Source organism: Ceratotherium simum, chromosome 3 (assembly GCF_057802395.1).
Source record: "Ceratotherium simum simum isolate JZ-2026a chromosome 3, ASM5780239v1, whole genome shotgun sequence".
In the NCBI taxonomy this organism is placed as follows: Eukaryota; Metazoa; Chordata; class Mammalia; order Perissodactyla; family Rhinocerotidae; genus Ceratotherium; species Ceratotherium simum.
In genome coordinates this window covers 38778223-38797315 of record NC_141902.1, presented here as the reverse complement: position 1 = coordinate 38797315, position 19093 = coordinate 38778223, and the positions used below count along the sequence as shown (strand labels likewise).

General features: G+C 37.0%; 1 protein-coding gene across 18 annotated transcripts in view; it reads right to left on the bottom strand.

Annotated features, from left to right (window-relative positions):
* The window catches only part of MGA (MAX dimerization protein MGA), a 156696-nt gene that overhangs the window by 42125 nt on the left and 95478 nt on the right, over positions 1-19093 (bottom strand). For 14 of the 18 annotated variants that reach the window (XM_087425513.1, XM_087425524.1, XM_087425495.1 and 11 more), the window contains exons 3-7: positions 10592-11540; positions 9687-9765; positions 9391-9489; positions 1993-2124; positions 1655-1759 (exon numbers count right to left, since the gene is read on the bottom strand). In XM_087425513.1, coding sequence (XP_087281639.1) covers positions 1655-1759; positions 1993-2124; positions 9391-9489; positions 9687-9765; positions 10592-11540 — 1364 coding nt within the window. The remainder of the gene's footprint in view (positions 1-1654; positions 1760-1992; positions 2125-9390; positions 9490-9686; positions 9766-10591; positions 11541-19093) is intronic. The other 4 variants (XM_014780585.2, XM_014780588.2, XM_014780593.2 and 1 more) reach the window with 1 other exon arrangement.

Sequence of the window (19093 nt, the reverse complement as noted above, 5' to 3'; positions counted from 1 at the left end):
TTTTAAGAGACTGCAGTACCTGGACTCTCTCATACAAAACACAAAAGAACAGGTAAGAGCACAAAAAGAAGAGTCTAAAATTTTGTCTTTTGTTTGTTTTTTGGGGTTTTTTTGTGAGGAAGATTAGCCCTGAGCTAATATCCGATGCCAATCTTCCTCTTTTTGCTGAGGAAGATCAGTCCTGGGCTAACATCCGTGCCCATCTTCCTCTACTTTAATATGGGATGCCGCCACAGCAGGGCTTGATAAGTGGTGCGTCAGTCGGCACCCAGGATCCAGGCCTGCAAACCCCAGGCCGCCGAGGCAGAGTGCGCAAATTTAACCGCTACACCACTGGGCCAGCCCCTGAAATTTAGTTTTTAAGAACAAGCTTAGTAAAGAGACAAGTATTACACTATTATAACACAGTACAAAGATTCAACAATGAGAAAAACTATTATGGACAAATGCTATATTTATCTGGTTAGAGTGTAAACCGCAAAAAAGTGCAGTGGGGAAGGAAAAGCACTAAGAAAGGAGACCAATAGGCATACAGTCAAAATGCTTGGATTAGAAGTTTACTTTGATAATTTTATTTATTTATTTATTTTTCCCCCCAAAGCCCCAGTAGATAGTTGTATGTCATAGTTGCACATCCTGCTAGTTGCTGTATGTGGGACGTGGCCTCAGCATGGCCGGAGAAGCGGTGCGTCGGTGTGCGCCCGGGATCCAAACCCAGGCCGCCAGCAGAGGAGCGCGCGCACTTAACCGCTAAGCCACGGGGTCGGCCCTAGAAGTTTACTTTGAAGTATAATTTTATCAGAAATCACTATACAGTTCTGAAGTATACAGTTGTGAAATAATGCTTGAGAATGACGCTTTTTGTAACTACACGAATAACAGGAAGTGCAGTTACAAAGGCTGCAGGGATTATTTAAGCCTAACATGGTTAGGGACTCCAGGATTGGGGCTACGGAACATGGGGAATGAACAAAAATCGAGAATTATTTTCAGTTTATTTTATTTTGTGAGGAAGATCAGTCCTGAGCTAACATCCGTGCTAATCCTTTTTTTTTGCTGAGGAAGACCGGCTGTGAGCTAACATCTATTGCCAATCCTCCTCCTTTTTTTTCCCCAAAGCCCCAGTAGATAGTTGTATGTCATAGTTGCACACCCTTCTAGTTGCATATGCGGGACGCAGCCTCAGCATGGCCCGAGAAGGAGTGCGTCAGTGCGCGCCCAGGATCCGAACATAGGCCGCCAGTAGTAGAGCGCACGCACTAAACCGCTAAGCCACGGGGCTGGCCCTATTTTATTTTTTTTTATTTTTATTTTTTTGTGTGTGTGAGGACTAGCCCTGAGCTAACATTTGATGCCAATCCTCTCCTTTTCCCTGAGCTAACATCCATGCCCATCTTCCTCTACTTTATATGGTACGCCGCCACAGCATGGCTTAACAAGCGGTGCATCGCTGCGTGCCCGGGATCCAAACCTACGAACCCCGGGCCACTGAAGCGGAGCGCGTGCACTTAACCACTTGTGCCACCGGGCTGGCCCAGTTTATTTTAAAGCATGGAAAGAAGAGATGAAGAAAAACCACCAAGACTGACTTTTAACAAAAACCTTTGGCCACATTTTTCCAAACTTATTTATAAATTTTTAAAAAGCTAATTACCTTCATTCCTAGAGGCAGAAGCACTATGAAACTTTCCTCTCCATCCCTTAATCTTGGTGAAGTCATTGGTCTTCCCTGTCCTAGAAACAAATGGAAATCCAGCATCTATAAAAGAAAAAGTAAAAGAGATGACCAAAATTCTAGCAAGCCAATATCTAATATCTAACCAATTCCTAAAACTTTATCTAAAATGTAGAAATCATTGTTAAGACTATGCCACTAGGTAAAAGATCTACTTTAGAATATCCTAAATATCTCTAACAAAGGTAGCTTTTTATTTGTATCACAAATTTGTTTGACTTTACAAACTCGACACACTCACCAGGAGACACACTCACCAGGAGAGGCAGGGTTGGTTCCTGTAGGGTTCCAGAAAGAAAAGCTAGTGGCTGGAGCCAAAGGTAGCTGTACTCCCAAATATTTAAGATCAATGCTCATTGTTGGATCCACTGAATTCAATTTTAAGCCCACTACAAGAAAAAAGGACCACAAATCATATTGGTTTTTTTAACCTTTGGTTGGTGGTGGGGGCATTAATAGAAAAGAGACAGCAGAGAGCAAAAATCATGAAATAAAAATAAAAAGTGGCAGACAGACTTTAAGGTGGCCCCATAATCCTCACCTCCTGGAATTACTTATTTGTATAAGCCTCCCCCCTCCTCCCTCCCCACCTGAGTGTGGGCAGGGCCTGTGATTTGTTTCTAACTGATGGAATGTGGCAAAAGGGATGGGATGTACACAATTATGTGTGTACAATAATATAATAGTGAGCATATCACCCATCTTGCTAGAGCCACAAGAATATAAATTCTGCCAACAACCTGAGAGAACCTGGAAGCAGATCCCTCCCCAGTCAAGCCTCTAATGAGAACCAGTCCTGACACCTTGATTGTAGCCTTGTGAGACTCTTAAGCAGAAGACCCAGTTAAGCCATGCCGACTCCTCACCCATCGAAACTGAGAGGCAGTAAATGCACTGTTTTAAGGCATTAGGTTTGTGGTAATTTGTTAAGCAACAATAGATAACTAACACATAACTACAGCAGACCTCAGATCGTTTGTGCTTTAACCCTTTGTGGTTAAACCCTTCCTAGGACCTCTAACACAAACTTGCCATAGACTGAGCTTCTGGCCTGATTATGGCTGCTAATTCTCTAGTTACTATTCATGGTATTTATGGTTAATTAAGCCTATAAATACTATGACTTATTTGTAGGTGAAGAAGCAATCTTTGGGGAAAGTACTTATTTATTTATTTTATATATCCTTTTACAGTTTTTTTATTTGCTTAACATTTTACATCTGAGATTTGTCTACGTTGACAGATTTATCTCTAGATCATTTCTTTTCACTGCTGTACACTATTCCAGATTATGAATATACTCCAATTTATCTACCATTCTCCTACTGATGAGAATTAAGCTGTTTCTTATTTTTAACTATTACAAACAATGCTGCAGTGTAACTGTACATCTTGTACAAGAATCTACATTACACATGTGAACATGTGTGAGACCTTCTCTAGTGCCTTTAGTTTTTCCTTATGACATTTACCCTGGAGTGGAATTGCCATGTAATGGGGTATGTTCATCTTTGAATGTAATGAATATTGTGAGTGTCTGACATATTTTGTGGCTGCCCAAAATATTGTGAACACTCTTCCTAGAGCTGTTACTTTTCCACGTTGTTACTCCTACCTCTTCAAGGTAGATGTTAGAAAAATTCACTTTCCAACTTCCCTTGCAGTTTATGCGCAGACATGGGACATAGGTTTTGGCAATGAGACGCATCCATGAAAGACCAGTTTAGAAGAGAGCACCACGAGGAAAGGGATACTGTGCAGAATTGTGCAAATAAGAGTGAGAGTGTTTGGTCAAGTTAAGAACTTTTACAGGTAAAAGTAACCAAGGTCCTAGCTGTAGTATATTGTGTTTAGTGTCCATATTGAAAACGGTGGTGACTGTCTGATACTGTGGGATTGCTTGTATGAGCAGTCTGGGAACGTAATTTGGGCATTTTTCCTGACTGCTTCTCTGGCCTTTTGGGAGACTCTGTAAGTCACCTGATATTCTTTAATAAATTCATATTCTATTTCATCTATAGAGTGGATTCTGATGTTTTCAACTAAGAATTCTAACTGATACACTTAGTTATTATTCTGAATCCTTCTTATGCAATGTCATGTAAGAAAATGATAATTACATAACAAACTGGGGTAAACCTGAGGCTGCTTGTGGCTGGAAGCAACCAGATCTATAGTATTAACTTCTCTTGGTCTTCCTTGGCCACTCTGAGGAGATCAATATCTCAAGAGCACACCTGTCACACAACCATGGATAACAATGTGCAACAATGCACTAGTTGGGAATGTGTGCACTAGATACTGCCAAACTACTCTCAATTTATATGCCCATCAGCAGTGCATGAGAGTTCTTGCTGATCCACATCCTCTCCAACGTCTGATAACATTGGGCTTTAAAAACTGTCCCAATTTTATTGATATAAATTTACATCCTATTGTTCGTAAGTTTTCATTTTTCTGTTACTAGTGACAATCTTCTAATTTGGATTTCCTCGTTCGTGGATTACTGGCTTCATATTATGGAGTGGGAAAAGTATTTAACTTAAATTTTAACACAACTGAAGCAAAAGAGTTCCAAGTATTAAGTATCACAGTAATAACCATTAAAAGTCATAGGCACAGGTTTCCAATAAAAAGTTTACAAAGTGCTGGTTCCCCAAAAAGGTAAAGACATTAGGTAGGGTATGAGCCACAAAGTCTTATGGCTAATTTGTGTATCCTCCACATAGAACTTACCCGAACAAAAGACGGCTATTCTGTTTTAGTCTGCAATTCTAGTCCTTTAAAACAAATATTTTTTAGTTTATCATTTTTATTTTATCTAGTCACATGATGTGATTAAAACTAACATCAATAAGACAAAACATTCTTCCCTCATGTTTCCAATCAACTGGGGAGAAAATAAGATTATAAGTCAAAACAAGTGGTTTTTAATCCTGTCTTTGGGGTACACTTCTCTTAGCTTTAGCTTCCTCATCAGTAAAATCAATGCCAATCCACCACACTGGTTTTTATGTTTTAAGAATTTACTGCACCTTCTCTGTGAAATATCCTGTAATACAGATGGTGACAGAGATAAAAGACATTTCCCAGACCTCAAAGAGCTTTAGTTATATTTTCCCAACTGGCTCATTAGTAGTTACAACAGAGTAAACAAGTCCTATGAGAGGTAAACAAAAAGAAATGACACTTGAAAAGCCTAAGAGAATCTGATAAAACTTTACAGAGGGCGGGCCATCCCAGTGGCACAGCAGTTAAGTGCATGCACTCCACTGCGGCGGCCCGGGGTTTTCGGGTTTGGATCTTGGGCACCCAGTGACGCACCGCTTATCAAGCCATGCTTTAGTGGCGTTCCGTATAAAGTAGAGGAAGATGGGCACGGATGCTAGCTCTGGGCAAATCTTCCTCACATACACACACACAAAATTAAAAAAAAAAAAAAACTTTACAGGGGGTGTAATTCTTAAGTAGGAATTAACTAGGAAAGGTGGAGAGGGAGAGCAGAGTGCAACTAGAAAGCAAGATACTGCAGCAAGTCAAGTGAGAACTAAATCCTAAACAAAGGGATAAAATGAGATACTGTGGTGCTTTGAGAAGAGAAAAATACTCTATTATTATTATTATTAATGACAAAAACTGCCAGAACAGCTGCCTACAGATAAGGTAGAAAGAAAGGAATTAAGTTGTTAAAAATGTTACCATACAGGCTAAGTAGGTAGACATGCAAAATCCAGACCCATACAATCAAATTTAGAGACTGTTCTTTCCCACATATTTCCTTGTCTGCACTTACTTGTATTCTGAACTGCCACCTTCCCCCAAAAGTGACACAAAGTCTCAAAACAACAAAAAGACCAAATTTATTTTAAATATACATATCAATTTTTTAAAAGCTCTAAAAATAGAGAGGTCAATGGCATATGGACATTATTTAAATAATTCCCAATTTAGCTTATCTAGACTATCCTGAAATGTTTGTCCTGCAAGAAAATCCTTCCCCAAGTAACGGATACATTAGACATAGACTTAGTTGGTTTCATATGAACAAGAATAACTTCAGCTTGCAGAAAATAAAATAACTCACAGAAAGCATATCCCAAAAATACAAAAAATCTTTTCCACATATGACAATTTAAAGTAAATTATATTTCTAAATGCTTTTGCCTATTCACCATATAAGGAGCTACTTCTGAAAGACATATTATCACACCATTACAAAAAAGACCCATAAAGATAGAAATGAAAAAAAGATAACCTTTACGTTCAAAGGCAGAGTCGCCTAAGAAAATAAAATGTAGCAAAAAAATGCCTCCCTCTAGCTAAACCCAATGAAATGTAAAGTATTCACAAAAACACACTCAAGAGGAATAAACATCTATATAACTAGCCAACAAAGAATAAAAAAGCAGATATACGTATCTATATATATCTATAGCTGAAAAACTCCAGCTAATCATAGATTTAACACTACTTTCAGAATATTTTTAAATAACTAAAATAGAAGTTTTAAATAACTAAAAAGGAAAAGGCAGAGAGCTCTGGAAAGATTGTCATAAAGGAATTTAACATTAGAACTGACAAGAGTCCATACTGATATAAATAAATGACTAAATAAACAAATGAGGGAGAAAAGACAAATCTCTGGTGCAGAAGAAATCCAAATAATTTATGCAGATACTCCACCCTCAAGAAAGTGGAGCATAACTCCCCACTCATTAAGTGTGGGCTACACAGTCACTTCCTTCCAAAGAGTACAGCATGGAAAGGTCAGCGACAAATCATGTTGATAAGATGTGCCCTTGATATGATGGGATGAGAATGGCACTTTACCTCTGTGGTCTCCATCCCATGTAACCCAAGTCTAACCATAAAAAAAAACAGCAGATAAATACCAGCTAAGGGGCATTCTACAAAATACCTGACCAGTACTCCTCAAAATTGTCAAGGTCATTAAAAACAAAGAAAGTCTGAGAAACCGTACCAGCCAAAAGGATCCTAAGAAGACATGACTACTAAATGTAATGTGGTTTCCTAGATGGGGTCCTGGAATCAAAAAAGGTAACTAAGGAATCTGAATAAAGTATGGACTTCAGTTAATAATAACATATCAATATTGGTTCACTAATTGGAACAAATGTACTACACTGATGTTAGATGTTAATAACAGGGAAAACTGGGTACAGAGTATATGAGAACTCTGTGTACTATGTTCCCAATTTTTCTGCAGATCTAAAACTTACATAAGATAAAAAGTTTATTTAAAAATTGACATAGAATTAACTTGGTAGCAATGAAGTAGAAATGCTTTTACAAAAATACCTTTTAAGTTCAAAAACGGATGACAATTTCAGGTTGATAGAAAATAAGCCAATTTAGATATAGTAAAGGCAGTATACGAGACAGAAAAATACAGTTCTCTGGAAAACAAAATTAAGGACCTTATTTTACTTTAGTAACAAAACTACCAACAACAACAGTAAAAACACTGTCTCAGGCTTAACCAACATTTCTTCCACAATTTCAAAGCAGGCTCAAAGAGATCTTCGGTTTTTCAGCTCAAGAAGATTTTTAAGTGCTTATTTTCTAAAGAATAATGAAACTCTACAGTTAATAGAAAGGTAAAGAAATATGACATTATCAAATCGAAATTTAACAAAGTACTTCAAGCATCAATTTTTAGAGAGGAATGGAAGAATACTTTCACTATCTTCAGAGACCTGGGGTTGGCGTCACTCAGTTACTACAAATATTTAGCCAAATTAACTTATTCTTTTGAAATTCTAAGTCTTAAGAAGCAAAGGTTAGGGCATGGGGGGGAACACCTGCCAAAATAAAACAGAAAAAAAAAAAAAATCCAAAATAGAACTCTACCTCACACCTTACAAAAAGTAAGTACCAAATGGATTACAGATTTAGCAGTTTAAAAAACTAAAACTACCTAAGAATGCAATTGGATTAATTTTGACAACGTTAAGAATTAAGTAAAAACTTGAAAATGACACCAAATGCAGCATCTGTATAGCAAAACTGATGGCTCACATACGTTTTATTTGGCTCACAGCGTTTTTAAAGCTTTGCCAAAAAGCTAATATTAGCTGCCACCACTTAAAAATTGAGAGACATTACATAAAAATGACTTCAGCTTCTACTAAACAAGGGGAATTTCTGAAAATACTGGGCCCACATTCCCATATGACAACAATCCTCTCAAGTGGCTGCCCCTTTAGGAGAGACACCTGTGCTCCAGCTCATCTGAGTCCAACCCCAGCAGCAAATTCAGGCTAATTTCACTTTATGTTACCCGCATAGTTTCCATAAGCATTTGACTTGGAACCCCCATTACACACAAAAAAAATTACAGATTTGACTAAAATGTCTATAAGAGAAAGAAAAAACTCAAACCTTAGCTAACCAGGAAACAGGCAAATAGACCAGAGCAAAAAGACCAGTAGGGAACAATGAATGTATTTAAATCTAGAACTAAGACTAAAACAAACACGGGGATTAGGTTGAAAGAACAAAATATATGGTCCAGCCCTGTGGCTTAGCGGTTAAGTGTGCACGCTCCGCTACTGGCGGCCCGGGTTCGGATCCCAGGCGCGCACTGACGCACCGCTTCTCCGGCCATGCTGAGGCCACGTCCCACATACAGCAACTAGAAGGATGTGCAACTATGACATACAACTATCTACTGGGGCTTTGGGGAAAAAAAAGGAGGAGGATTGGCAATAGATGTTAGCTCAGGGCTCATCTTCCTCACAAAAAATAAATAAATAAATAAAATAAAATAAACTATCGTTTTATAAATCAACTTTTTGTTTGTTAGCATATAATGCTGAGACGCTCACATAAATGATCTACTATATAATGTAAATCAGCTAGATAGTCTTCTGAAAAGAAAACTGACCAATAGTCAAAAACTCAATAAACTACTCCAAGAAGCACACCTAAAATCAAAGATTTAAGAAACTAAAACTTGGGGCATGGCTTACAACCTTTCATTTACAGTGCAAATGGGAAAATTAGCAGTTACTATGATGGTAGTAAGTATAGATTTCATTATTTAAAAAAAAGGACTAAGCAATGTAATCAAGGTCAAGATAATCTATTACAACAAAATAGAGATCATAATGAAAATTTTAAATTAAGTCCCAAGCAATATATGAAATATAATATGTTTACAGCCACACGATGAGAAAGAAAAGTATTCTATTCACATACTCAAATATATTACTAAGTACATAAGAGTAAGTAGGACTCTCCCCTCAAAAAAAAGAAAAAAAAAAGCAACCAAAATTTAAAGATGAGAAATAAGGGGGGAAATACTGGGTTATAAAAAAAAAAAAAAAACCAACACTTTCTCATCATGATACATTTTTTTAATGCATAAGATACTGTGCTTCACAAAGAAGTGTCTCTTAGGATAAAAAAAGACCTAGACATGTTTTTAAGTTAAGGGAAAGAAACATGGAAGGAAAGAAGAGAAAAATGTAAGCTTAGAGAGCCGCTGAAAGAAATGAAATCAAAGATGGGGGGAAAGGAGGCAAAACAGAAAAAGGGGGAAGGAGAAAAAGGAAGAGGAGGAAAAGATGGAAAAGAGAGAAGAAAGAGAATAAAACTAAAAATTGGCTTGTATGTTTTTTAGAGAATATTACCTTCTTGAAGACCAGGATGTATCACCTGCTTGTGCCGTAAGGCCTTCAAATCTTCTATCAATTCCTTTTCCAACTGGGAAATTCGTGCTCTGCAACCTACTCAGAAAACAAACATGATAAAATAAGCCACTACGTACCACAGAAGAATGAACATTGCATCTTCCTTTGCATAGCTTCCATTGCATAGCTCTGAGCTAACATCTATTGCCAATCCTCCTCCTTTTTTTTTTCCCCAAAGCCCCACTTCTAGAGCCCAACTCCAAATATCTCTCTCTTTTTACATTATTATATAATACCTGGGTCATTTGTGGTTGATGCCTGAAGACTACAGGGTTCTTCTGTTGTCCCATCAACTGCATGAATGTCTAGAGCTTCCTACATTTAAAAAAAAAAAAAAAAAATGTAGCTCATATCACTTCTAAAAGTTTAAAAGTAAACCAGGAACATTTTTTTCTTTTTGATACTTTTCGATATTTTCTAAATGTTCTACATGAACAACATTTTAATAATCAGAAAGAAGCAAAGAATCTGAATATAATATACTCATGTAAATGACCTAAAACTATATTTATGCCAGTTTGAATACTGATTTCTTAGAGCCTATGTAAAAATAGCTTACTCAGCAATTAACACGGAAGGAGCAAAAGACCAGATAGAGAGAACTGAACCTCTGCGTAGCCAGTTTAGAAAGACTATGCTTCTATAAAAATCTAAGAAAAATAAGCTAGTTGAAGAGTGGAGTAAAATAAACAAAGAAACTATCAATGTCTAAGACAGCAGAATTAATAAGCCTACTAATATTTGGAAATCCAATGGTACTCTGCTATTGCTGATGAAAATCAGGGGATCGGGTGTCCCAAAAGAGTTAGTGAACTTTTCATGTATTTATGCTTCTTTCAAGTCCATAATAACGAAAATTCCAGTAAGATCCAAAGATTTTAAAAGTTCCAGCTAAATATAATGCAAAAATCATGAACTGAGATCAAAGCAGACACAATTTTTTAAGTCTACTCAAAAAAAATATCTTAAGTGATGCCTGTTAACTAAACCAAACATTCTGGAAACACTCCTCTCTCCAGGCACATACCCTCACATAATGGATGCATTCACAAAAACCAAATTCTAAGTTAGTTATCAGCCAGTATACAATTCAAGAATGACTATTTGGCCTTTGAAAGAATGCTGAAAATGACAATCTTACCTTCGATTCAAAGGAAACAAAGAGAACACCATCCACATCTTCCAGATCAGGCTTCACATCTGGAAATGTACTCCCAGGGCCCATAGGAGTGTTCTTGGTAGAAGTTAAAGATTTTCCTATGTTTTTAGGTGGTCGCCCTGCCTTAGAGAGTTTTAATTTTCGTGGCCTTCCTCTTTTTCCAGGGACATTTGAAGAGGTATTCTGATTAGCATTCACAGCTTTGGAGGCTGTTGAAATCTTAAGCATAGTTGTCCTTTTTCTCCCCAAGTCCTCTTTTCCTAAAAATGAGTCCCCAGCTGAACTCTTTGAACTGTCAAGTATTCTTTCTGTGTTAAAGCTGTCAGATATATCAGGATATTTCCATTGAGGTTCTTTAAGTGACGGATATTTTTGTACCACTCTGAGATCTGGTGAATGTTTTCTAAGACTATTTTCTGATTCTTTGCCTAAGCAGAAGGCAGTCTCATTGGAATTTTCAACATACATAGGCAAATAGTCTAATTCTGTCAACACAGAAGATTTATCCTTTCGAGATGTGGAAAGCATGTTATCGGGGAGCTCAGAAATCTTCACTGTGCTTTTGGTGACAGCACAGGGCTCCAGATAGACTACTGGCATCTTTCCAGCGTCTAATTTGAACATTTTAGCTTTAGCAACACCTGATGGGCTGTTTGGTAGCCATTTAGAAGACGAATGGTCAGCTTCTAGGCTATCAACTTTATTGTGCCTCTTCAGCTGTTTTTCTAGTATAGGATCATCATCACTGTTTGAATATACATCTGTTTCCTCGTCTGTCTCTTCCTGTTTCACAGTGACCCCTTCTGGGCACTCACCAAGTCCATACTCATAATCATCTAGAGGCTCCTCTTTAATGACGACATTGAAGTTTCCATTCGGGTCTAATGGTGATGCTGCATGGGAGCCGTCTTCAAAATTGCTGGCGACAAGACTGGAGAGACAGGGGAGGGAGGGTTAAAAAGGATAGAACTATCCATAAATAAGAGTCAGGAAAAAAAAAGATTGTTGGAAACCAAGTGACACATCAGATTTCATGAGCCATTCCTCAAAAAACATTCTGTATAACATAAGATACTCAAAAGAAGCTTATTAACATCACACTTTTATATTTTCCATCAATTTCTCAAGAAAAAGAGAGAAAGAGTAAAGTTTCAACAAGTGACCCTCTTATCACTAAATCAAAAAGCAAGATATGTTATAACACTTGTTTTCCTAATGGTATTTTTCAAATCAACTCAATTTTGAAAGTCAGCTGGCAATGACCCAAAATCAAACTATACATATCTCCACGCTGATTACCAACTGCCAATAAAAGCAATGAAACGTCGGGGCCGGCCCGGTGGCCCAAGGGGTTAAGTGCGCGCGCTCCGCTGCGGCGGCCTGGGGTTTGCCAGTTCGGATCCCAGGCACGCACCGACGCACTGCTTGGCAAGCCATGCTGTGGCAACCTCCCATATCAAGTGGAGGAAGATGGGCACGGGAGTTAGCCCAGGGCCAGTCTTCCTCAGCAAAAAAAAAAAAAAAAAAAAAAAAGAGGAGGATTGGCAGATGTTAGCACAGGGCTGATCTCCCTCACACACAAAAAAAAAATAGCAATAAAATGTCCATTACAATTACGAATTGCCATAAACATCAGCAAGGGTCTTTCAAATTGCCCGCTAATTATTTTTTTTAAATAGAGATAAAATTCATATTACATACAACATCACATTTTAACCATTTTAAAATGTACAATCTAGTAGTTTTTTAGTATATTCACAATGTTGTTGCCAGGTGATTTTTCAACTTTAAAATAGAAAAACTCACTTTCAGTGTAAAGAATCCACCATTAATTATTCCAAAATCAAAGGGCAGGGTAATGGAAAGCAAGTACATATGACCCAAGTAGATTTAGTGTTCATAATTCATTAAAAAATAAAATCATCTTTTTAGTTTCCTCCTTCTCCCAATTAATCACTGAAAGCATATAAGCTATACCAATGTATCTTGAGGATGCGTTAGAACTAACTAACCCAATTAAAGTCACTGTCTTTGTAAAACTTTCATTTATCTCAAATATGCACAAGCAAACATTCCATCAATGTGTAGTTACTTGGTCCTTGGATGACTTAAGATCTTGACCTTGCTCAAAAATTCTTCAATGGAGGACTTCCACCTCCAGTTAGAATGTGCAAGATGACAAAACCATCACTTCCGCCATAATAATGAGAAAACACCAGATAAACTAAAAACCGTCTTTTTATTTAAAGACACTGAAGACCTCTGGACACACATAAGTCTAAATGAACTGAATTCAAAAGGGGGACCAGCCTTCTCTAGGTGACCACAGATTGCTACTGCTTTAAACCCTGAGTAGCATTTACACTGCCTGAAGCACAACTGAAAAGACAAAACAGTAGCTATAAGCAAAAAATCTTTGCTGGGACACAAAGAAGCTAGCCAAACTTTTTAAATGCCTGTGTACGGGCAGACCAGAATCCAGAGAACCCCAAACAGAAAATTAGTCCTTGTTCCCACCAATTATCCTCCAGGGGACTTCCACAGAATAACCAGCAGTGATGCAGGAAGCTGAGCATGAAAACCAAGAACTTGTAGTCTCCCAGCACTTAGATCCCAAGGTTCTGTCAGAGAGAGGAGTCCAATTCCACCCTTAACACATCTGAAACCCAGAAGCGAGCTGAAATTAACTAACGCAAATCACCTAAACTAAAGAATAGAGAAGAAAATAGAAAAGATTGTCAGAGACCTGTGGGACAACACCAAATGATCTAACATACTAGTAACTGCACTTCCAAAAACACAGGAGAAAGAAAGGAGAAATATTTGAAGAGAAAATGAACAAAAATGTTTCAAAAGTGAAAGATTTTAACCTGCACATCCAAGAAGCTCAGCAAACACCAAGGATAACAAATACAAAGCAAGTCACACCTAAGCACATAAAGATCAGGTTGCTGAAAATGAAAGAGCAAGAGAAAAACCTAATAAGCAGCAGAGGAGAAAAAAGACACATTACACTGGAGAAATAACAATGAGAACAACACACTGATTAGAAACAATGTAAGCCAGAAAACAATGGAATAACACATTCATCATCAAGTATCTGAAGAGTCAACCTAATGTTCTAGATCTATCAAAAGAAGCCTTCAAAGCTGAAGACATTTTCAGACAGCTGAGAGAATTCAGAAAGCACAAGAAATATCACCTCCTAAGATCAGAAACAAGACAAGGATATTAGCTCTCACCACTTCTACTCAATTGTACTAAAGGTTCTACCAGGGTGATCAGACAAGAAAAAGAAATAAAAGACATCCAGATTGAAAAGGAAGACACAGCCTGCCCAGTGGCGCAAGCGGTTGACTGCGCGCACTCCACCGCGGCAGCCCGGGGTTCGCTGGTTCAGATCCCGGTTGCGCACCGATGCACCACCTGGCAAGCCATGCCGTGGTGGCATCCCATATAAAGTAGAGGAAGATGGGCATAGATGTTAGCCCGGGGCCAGTCTTCCTCAGCAAAAAGAGGAGGATTGGCAGATGTTAGCTCAGGGCCAATCTTGCTCACCAAAAAAAAAAAAAAAAAAAAAGGAAGACATAAAATTCTCTATTTGCATATGACATGATCTTGTATATGGAGAATCCTAACGACTACATTAAAAAACTATTGGAACTAATAAATGAGTTCGGCAAGACTGCAGGATCCAAGCTCAATACACACAAAAAGTTGTATTTCTATACACTAGGAATAAATGTAAAAAAGAAAACTGACGAAACAATTCCATTTACAATACCATCAACAAGAACAAAATACTTAGGAATAAACTGAACCAAAGAAGTGTTAAGACTTCTAAACAGAAAACCACAAAACACTGCTGCCAAAAAATATGACCTAAATAAAAGGATAAATATCCCATGTTTACATACTAGAAGACTTAATATTCATAAGACAGCAATACTCCCCAAAAGTGATATGCAGATCCAACACAATCCCTATCAAAATCCCACTTGGGATTTTTGTTAAAAATGACAAGGTGATTCTACAATTCATATGGAAGTGCAAGAGACCTCAAAACAACCAAAGGAATGTTGAAAAACAGGAACAACATTCTCTGAGAACTCATACTTCCCAATTTCAAAACTTAGTACCAAGTTACATTAATCAAAACAGTGTGATATCAGCATAAGGCTAAACATACAGATCAACTGTACAGAATTCAGAGTTCAGTAATAAACGTCCACATTTATATCAACTTATTTCAACTGGCAAGGATGCCAAGACAACTCAGTGTGGAAAGAATGGGCTTGTCAACACTCAAAACTTCTTGCACACAAAGACATGTGCACAGACGTTCACAGCAACATTATTCATAATAGCCAAAAAGTGGAAACAACCTTAATGTCTATCAATTGATGAACGGATAAATGTGTTACAGACAACCTAACAATTGGGAGAAGATATCTGCAAACCATACATCTGATAAGAGGTTTATCTCCAAAATATATAAAGAACTCATGCATCTCAACAACAAAGACACTAACAACCCAATTAAAAAAAGACAGAAGGCAAAAGACCTGAACAGACATTTCTCCAAAGAAGATATACAGATGGCCAACAGACACATGAAAAAATGTTCACATCATTAACTATCAGGGAAATGCAAATCAAAACTACAATGAGATATCACCTCACGCCCATGAGAATGGCTACAATTAACAAGACAGGAAACAACAAGTGTTGGAGAGGATGTGGAGAGAAGAGAACTCTCATACACTGCTGGTGGGAGTGCAAACTGGTGCAGCCACTATGGAAAACAGTATGGAGATTCCTCAAAAAATTAAGGATAGAACTACCATCTGACCCAGCTATTCCACTGCTGGGTATTTATCCAAAGAATGTGAAAACACCAATGCATAAAGACTCATGCACCCCTGTGTTCACTGCAGCGTTATTCACAATAGCCAAGACTTTGAAGCAACCTAAGTCCCCATCAAGGGACAAATGGATAAAGAAGATGTGGTATATATACAGAATGGAATACTACTCAGCCATAAGAAATGAGGAAATCCAGCCATTTGTGACAACATGGATGGACATTGAGGGTATTTTGCAAAGTGAAATAAGTCAGAGGGAGAAGGTCAAATACCGTATGATCTCACTCATAAGTAGTAGACAATAACAACAACAAACAAACACATAGAGACAGAGATTGGACTGGTGGTCACCAGAGAGGAAGAGGGGAGGCAGGAGGGCAAAAGGGATAATCAGGCACGTGTGTGTTGATGGATTGTAATTAGTATTTGGGTGGTGAACATGAGAACATGACGTAATCCACGCAGAAATAGAAGTATAATGATGTACACCTGAAATTTATACAATGTTATAAACCAATGTTACTGCAATAACAAAAAAATAAAATAAAATGTGGTATATCCACACATACAATATTATTCAGCAATAAAAGGAATGAAGTACAGACACATACTATAACATGGATGAACCCTGAAAACATTACGCTAAGTAAAGAAGCCAGGTACAAAAGATCACATATTATATAATTCCATTTATACAAAATGTCCAGAATAGGCAAATCTAGAGACAAAAAAAAAAAAAACAAGGAGTTGCATATGGAGAGGTGGGGCTGATGAATGACTGAGGGAAAATAGTGAATGACTAGCAGAGAGCAAGAAGTTTCTTTGGGGGTGATGAAAATGTCCTAAAAATGACTGTCATCATGTCTGTACAAGTCTGTGAATATACTAAAAACCACTGAACTGTAAACTTTAAAACGGTGAGTTTTTTTGTGTGTGAGGAAGATTAGCCCTGAGCTAACATCTGTTACCAGTCCTCCTCTTTTTGCTGAGGAAGACTGGCCCTGGGCTAACATCCGTACCTATCTTCCTCTACTTTATATGTGGGACACCTGCCACAGCGTGGCTTGATAAGTGATGCGTAGGTCCGTCGAAGCGGAACACGCAAACTTAACCACTACGCCACCGAGCCGGCCCCAAAAGGGTGAGTTTTATGGCAGTGACTTACATCTCAATTTTTAAGAAGTTAAAAAAACACTAAAGGAAGTTGTTCGGACTGATAGGAAATGAACCAATATGAAAATAGATACAGAAACAAATGAAAAGACCCAGGAAAAATAAATATGTGTATAAACATAAAAGACTTTTTCTTATATTTCTTTAAATGACGACTAGCTGTTTAAAGCAAATAAAATAACAATGTTTGGGGTGTTTATAACATATATATAAAAGACAAACTATAAGGACATTAGCTGTTAATAAACTTATAATATTAATTCAATTCTACTTGATAAGTTAAGGATGCATATTTTAATCTCTATAACCACTGCTATAGATTGAATTGTGTCCCTCCCAAATTCATACGTTGAAGCCCTATCCCCCAATGTGAGAGCACATGGAAAGAGGGTCTGGAGGAGGTAATTAAGGTTAAGTGAGGTCATGAAGGTGAGGAGTCTCCCCTCCCTCTATGTGAGGACATAGCTAGAAGGCAGCTGTCTACAAGCGGGATGAAAGCTGTCAACAGAAACTGAACCCTGCCAAAACCATTATCTTGGACTTTCCAGGCTCCAGAACTGTGAGGAAATAAATTTCTGTTGTTTAAGGCATCCAGTCTAAAATATTTTGTAATGTCAACCTGATCAGACTAATAAAAACACCAAAAAAAAATACAGAGGTATAGCTAAAAACCCAATAGGCAATATAAACAGACTTTTAAAAACTCAAGTGAAAACAGAGAAGGATAATCAGAGAACAGATGAGGGAAACAAAACAGCAAGATGAAATACTTAAAACTCAGCCATATCAGTAATAATATTAAAATGTAAGTAAACAAAGTCCAATTAAATGTCAAGAGATTTTAACAGCGGACAAAGAAAAAAGTCTCAACTATAAGCTGTTTAAAAGAACCGCAATTTAAATCTAAGGACTAAAAGTAAAAGGAGGAAAAAGATAAAACCATGCAAACATAAAATCAGAAGAAAACCAATGTGGCTCAATAATATTAAAAAGTAAACTTTAAAACAAGAATACCATCGGAGATAAAGAGAGACATTATAAAAATTTTATGGGCTCAATTCATCAAGAAGACATAATCCCAAATGTATATGTAGCTTATCATATAGCTTCAGAATATGTGAAGCAAAAATTTATAGTGCTAAACAGAAAAACAGACTAACCCACAATTATAGTGGGAGATTTCAACATACATTTCTCAGTAACTGATAGGACAAATAGACCAAAAAAAAATTTTCATTAAGGAGATAGGAAAACTAAACAATACTTTCAATCAAACTTACCTGGTAAGACTTTATAGAACACTATATCCACCAACTGCACAATACATACATCATTTTCAAGTGTACATGAAGTATTAATCAAAATAGACCATATGCTAGACAATAAAACAGTCATGATAAATTTCAGAGGTTTTAAGGCATATGTTCTGTAACAACAATAGAATCAAACTACAAATCAATAGTAAATATCAACACAACATACCAAAATTTGTAGAATGCACCTAAAGTAGTGCTTAAAGGGAATTTTATAGCTTTAAATAAAAGGTCTAAAAGCAATTATCTTAGGGGTTGGTAAACTCTTCTGTAAAGGACTAGATGGTAAAAATTTTAGGCTTTGAAAGGTCCACACAGTCTCTATGCAACTACTCAACTATGCCTTTGTAGCATTAAAAAAACCACAGACAATACATAAACAAGGAAGCCACAGCTTGTTCCAACAAATGGATACTGAAATTTGAATATTATATAATTTTCACATGTGACAAAATATTCTTCTTCTTTTATTTGCTTTTTCCCCCTCAATCATTTAAAAATATAAAAACCATTCTCAGTTTGCAGGCCAAAAAACACAAACAGCAGGATAGATATGGTCCACAGGTCTTAGTCTGCCAATTTCTAGGCAAATTAAACTAAAAGCAAATAAAACAAGGAAATAAAGATGAGAGGAAATATCAATGAAATAGAAAACAAGAGAGAAACTGAATTTGTGATTTGAAACCTGCCAACAAAGAAAACTCTATGGCTTCCCTGATAAAGTCTATCAAATAATACATAATGAAAAAATACCAATCTTGCACAAACTCAGAAAATGCAGGAGAATGTAACACTTCACAACTTGTTTTATGAAGAAAGCATAACCCTGAAACCAATGTATCAGAAATAAAACTACAAATACCCCTCATGAATTCAGATGCAAAAATCCTCAACAAAATATCAGCAAAGTAAATTAGGCAATATTAAAAAGGATGTTATTATTATCAGGTAGTATTTATCCCAGGAATGCAAAGACAGTATAATATTTCAAGCCCTCACCCTCACTCTCCAAAAAAAAAAAAAAAAAAAAAAAAAAAATCAATGAATGTAACTAACCATATTAACAAAATAAAAGGAGAAAAAACATATGACATTTCAATAGATACAGGAAAATCACTTGATAAAATGCAACA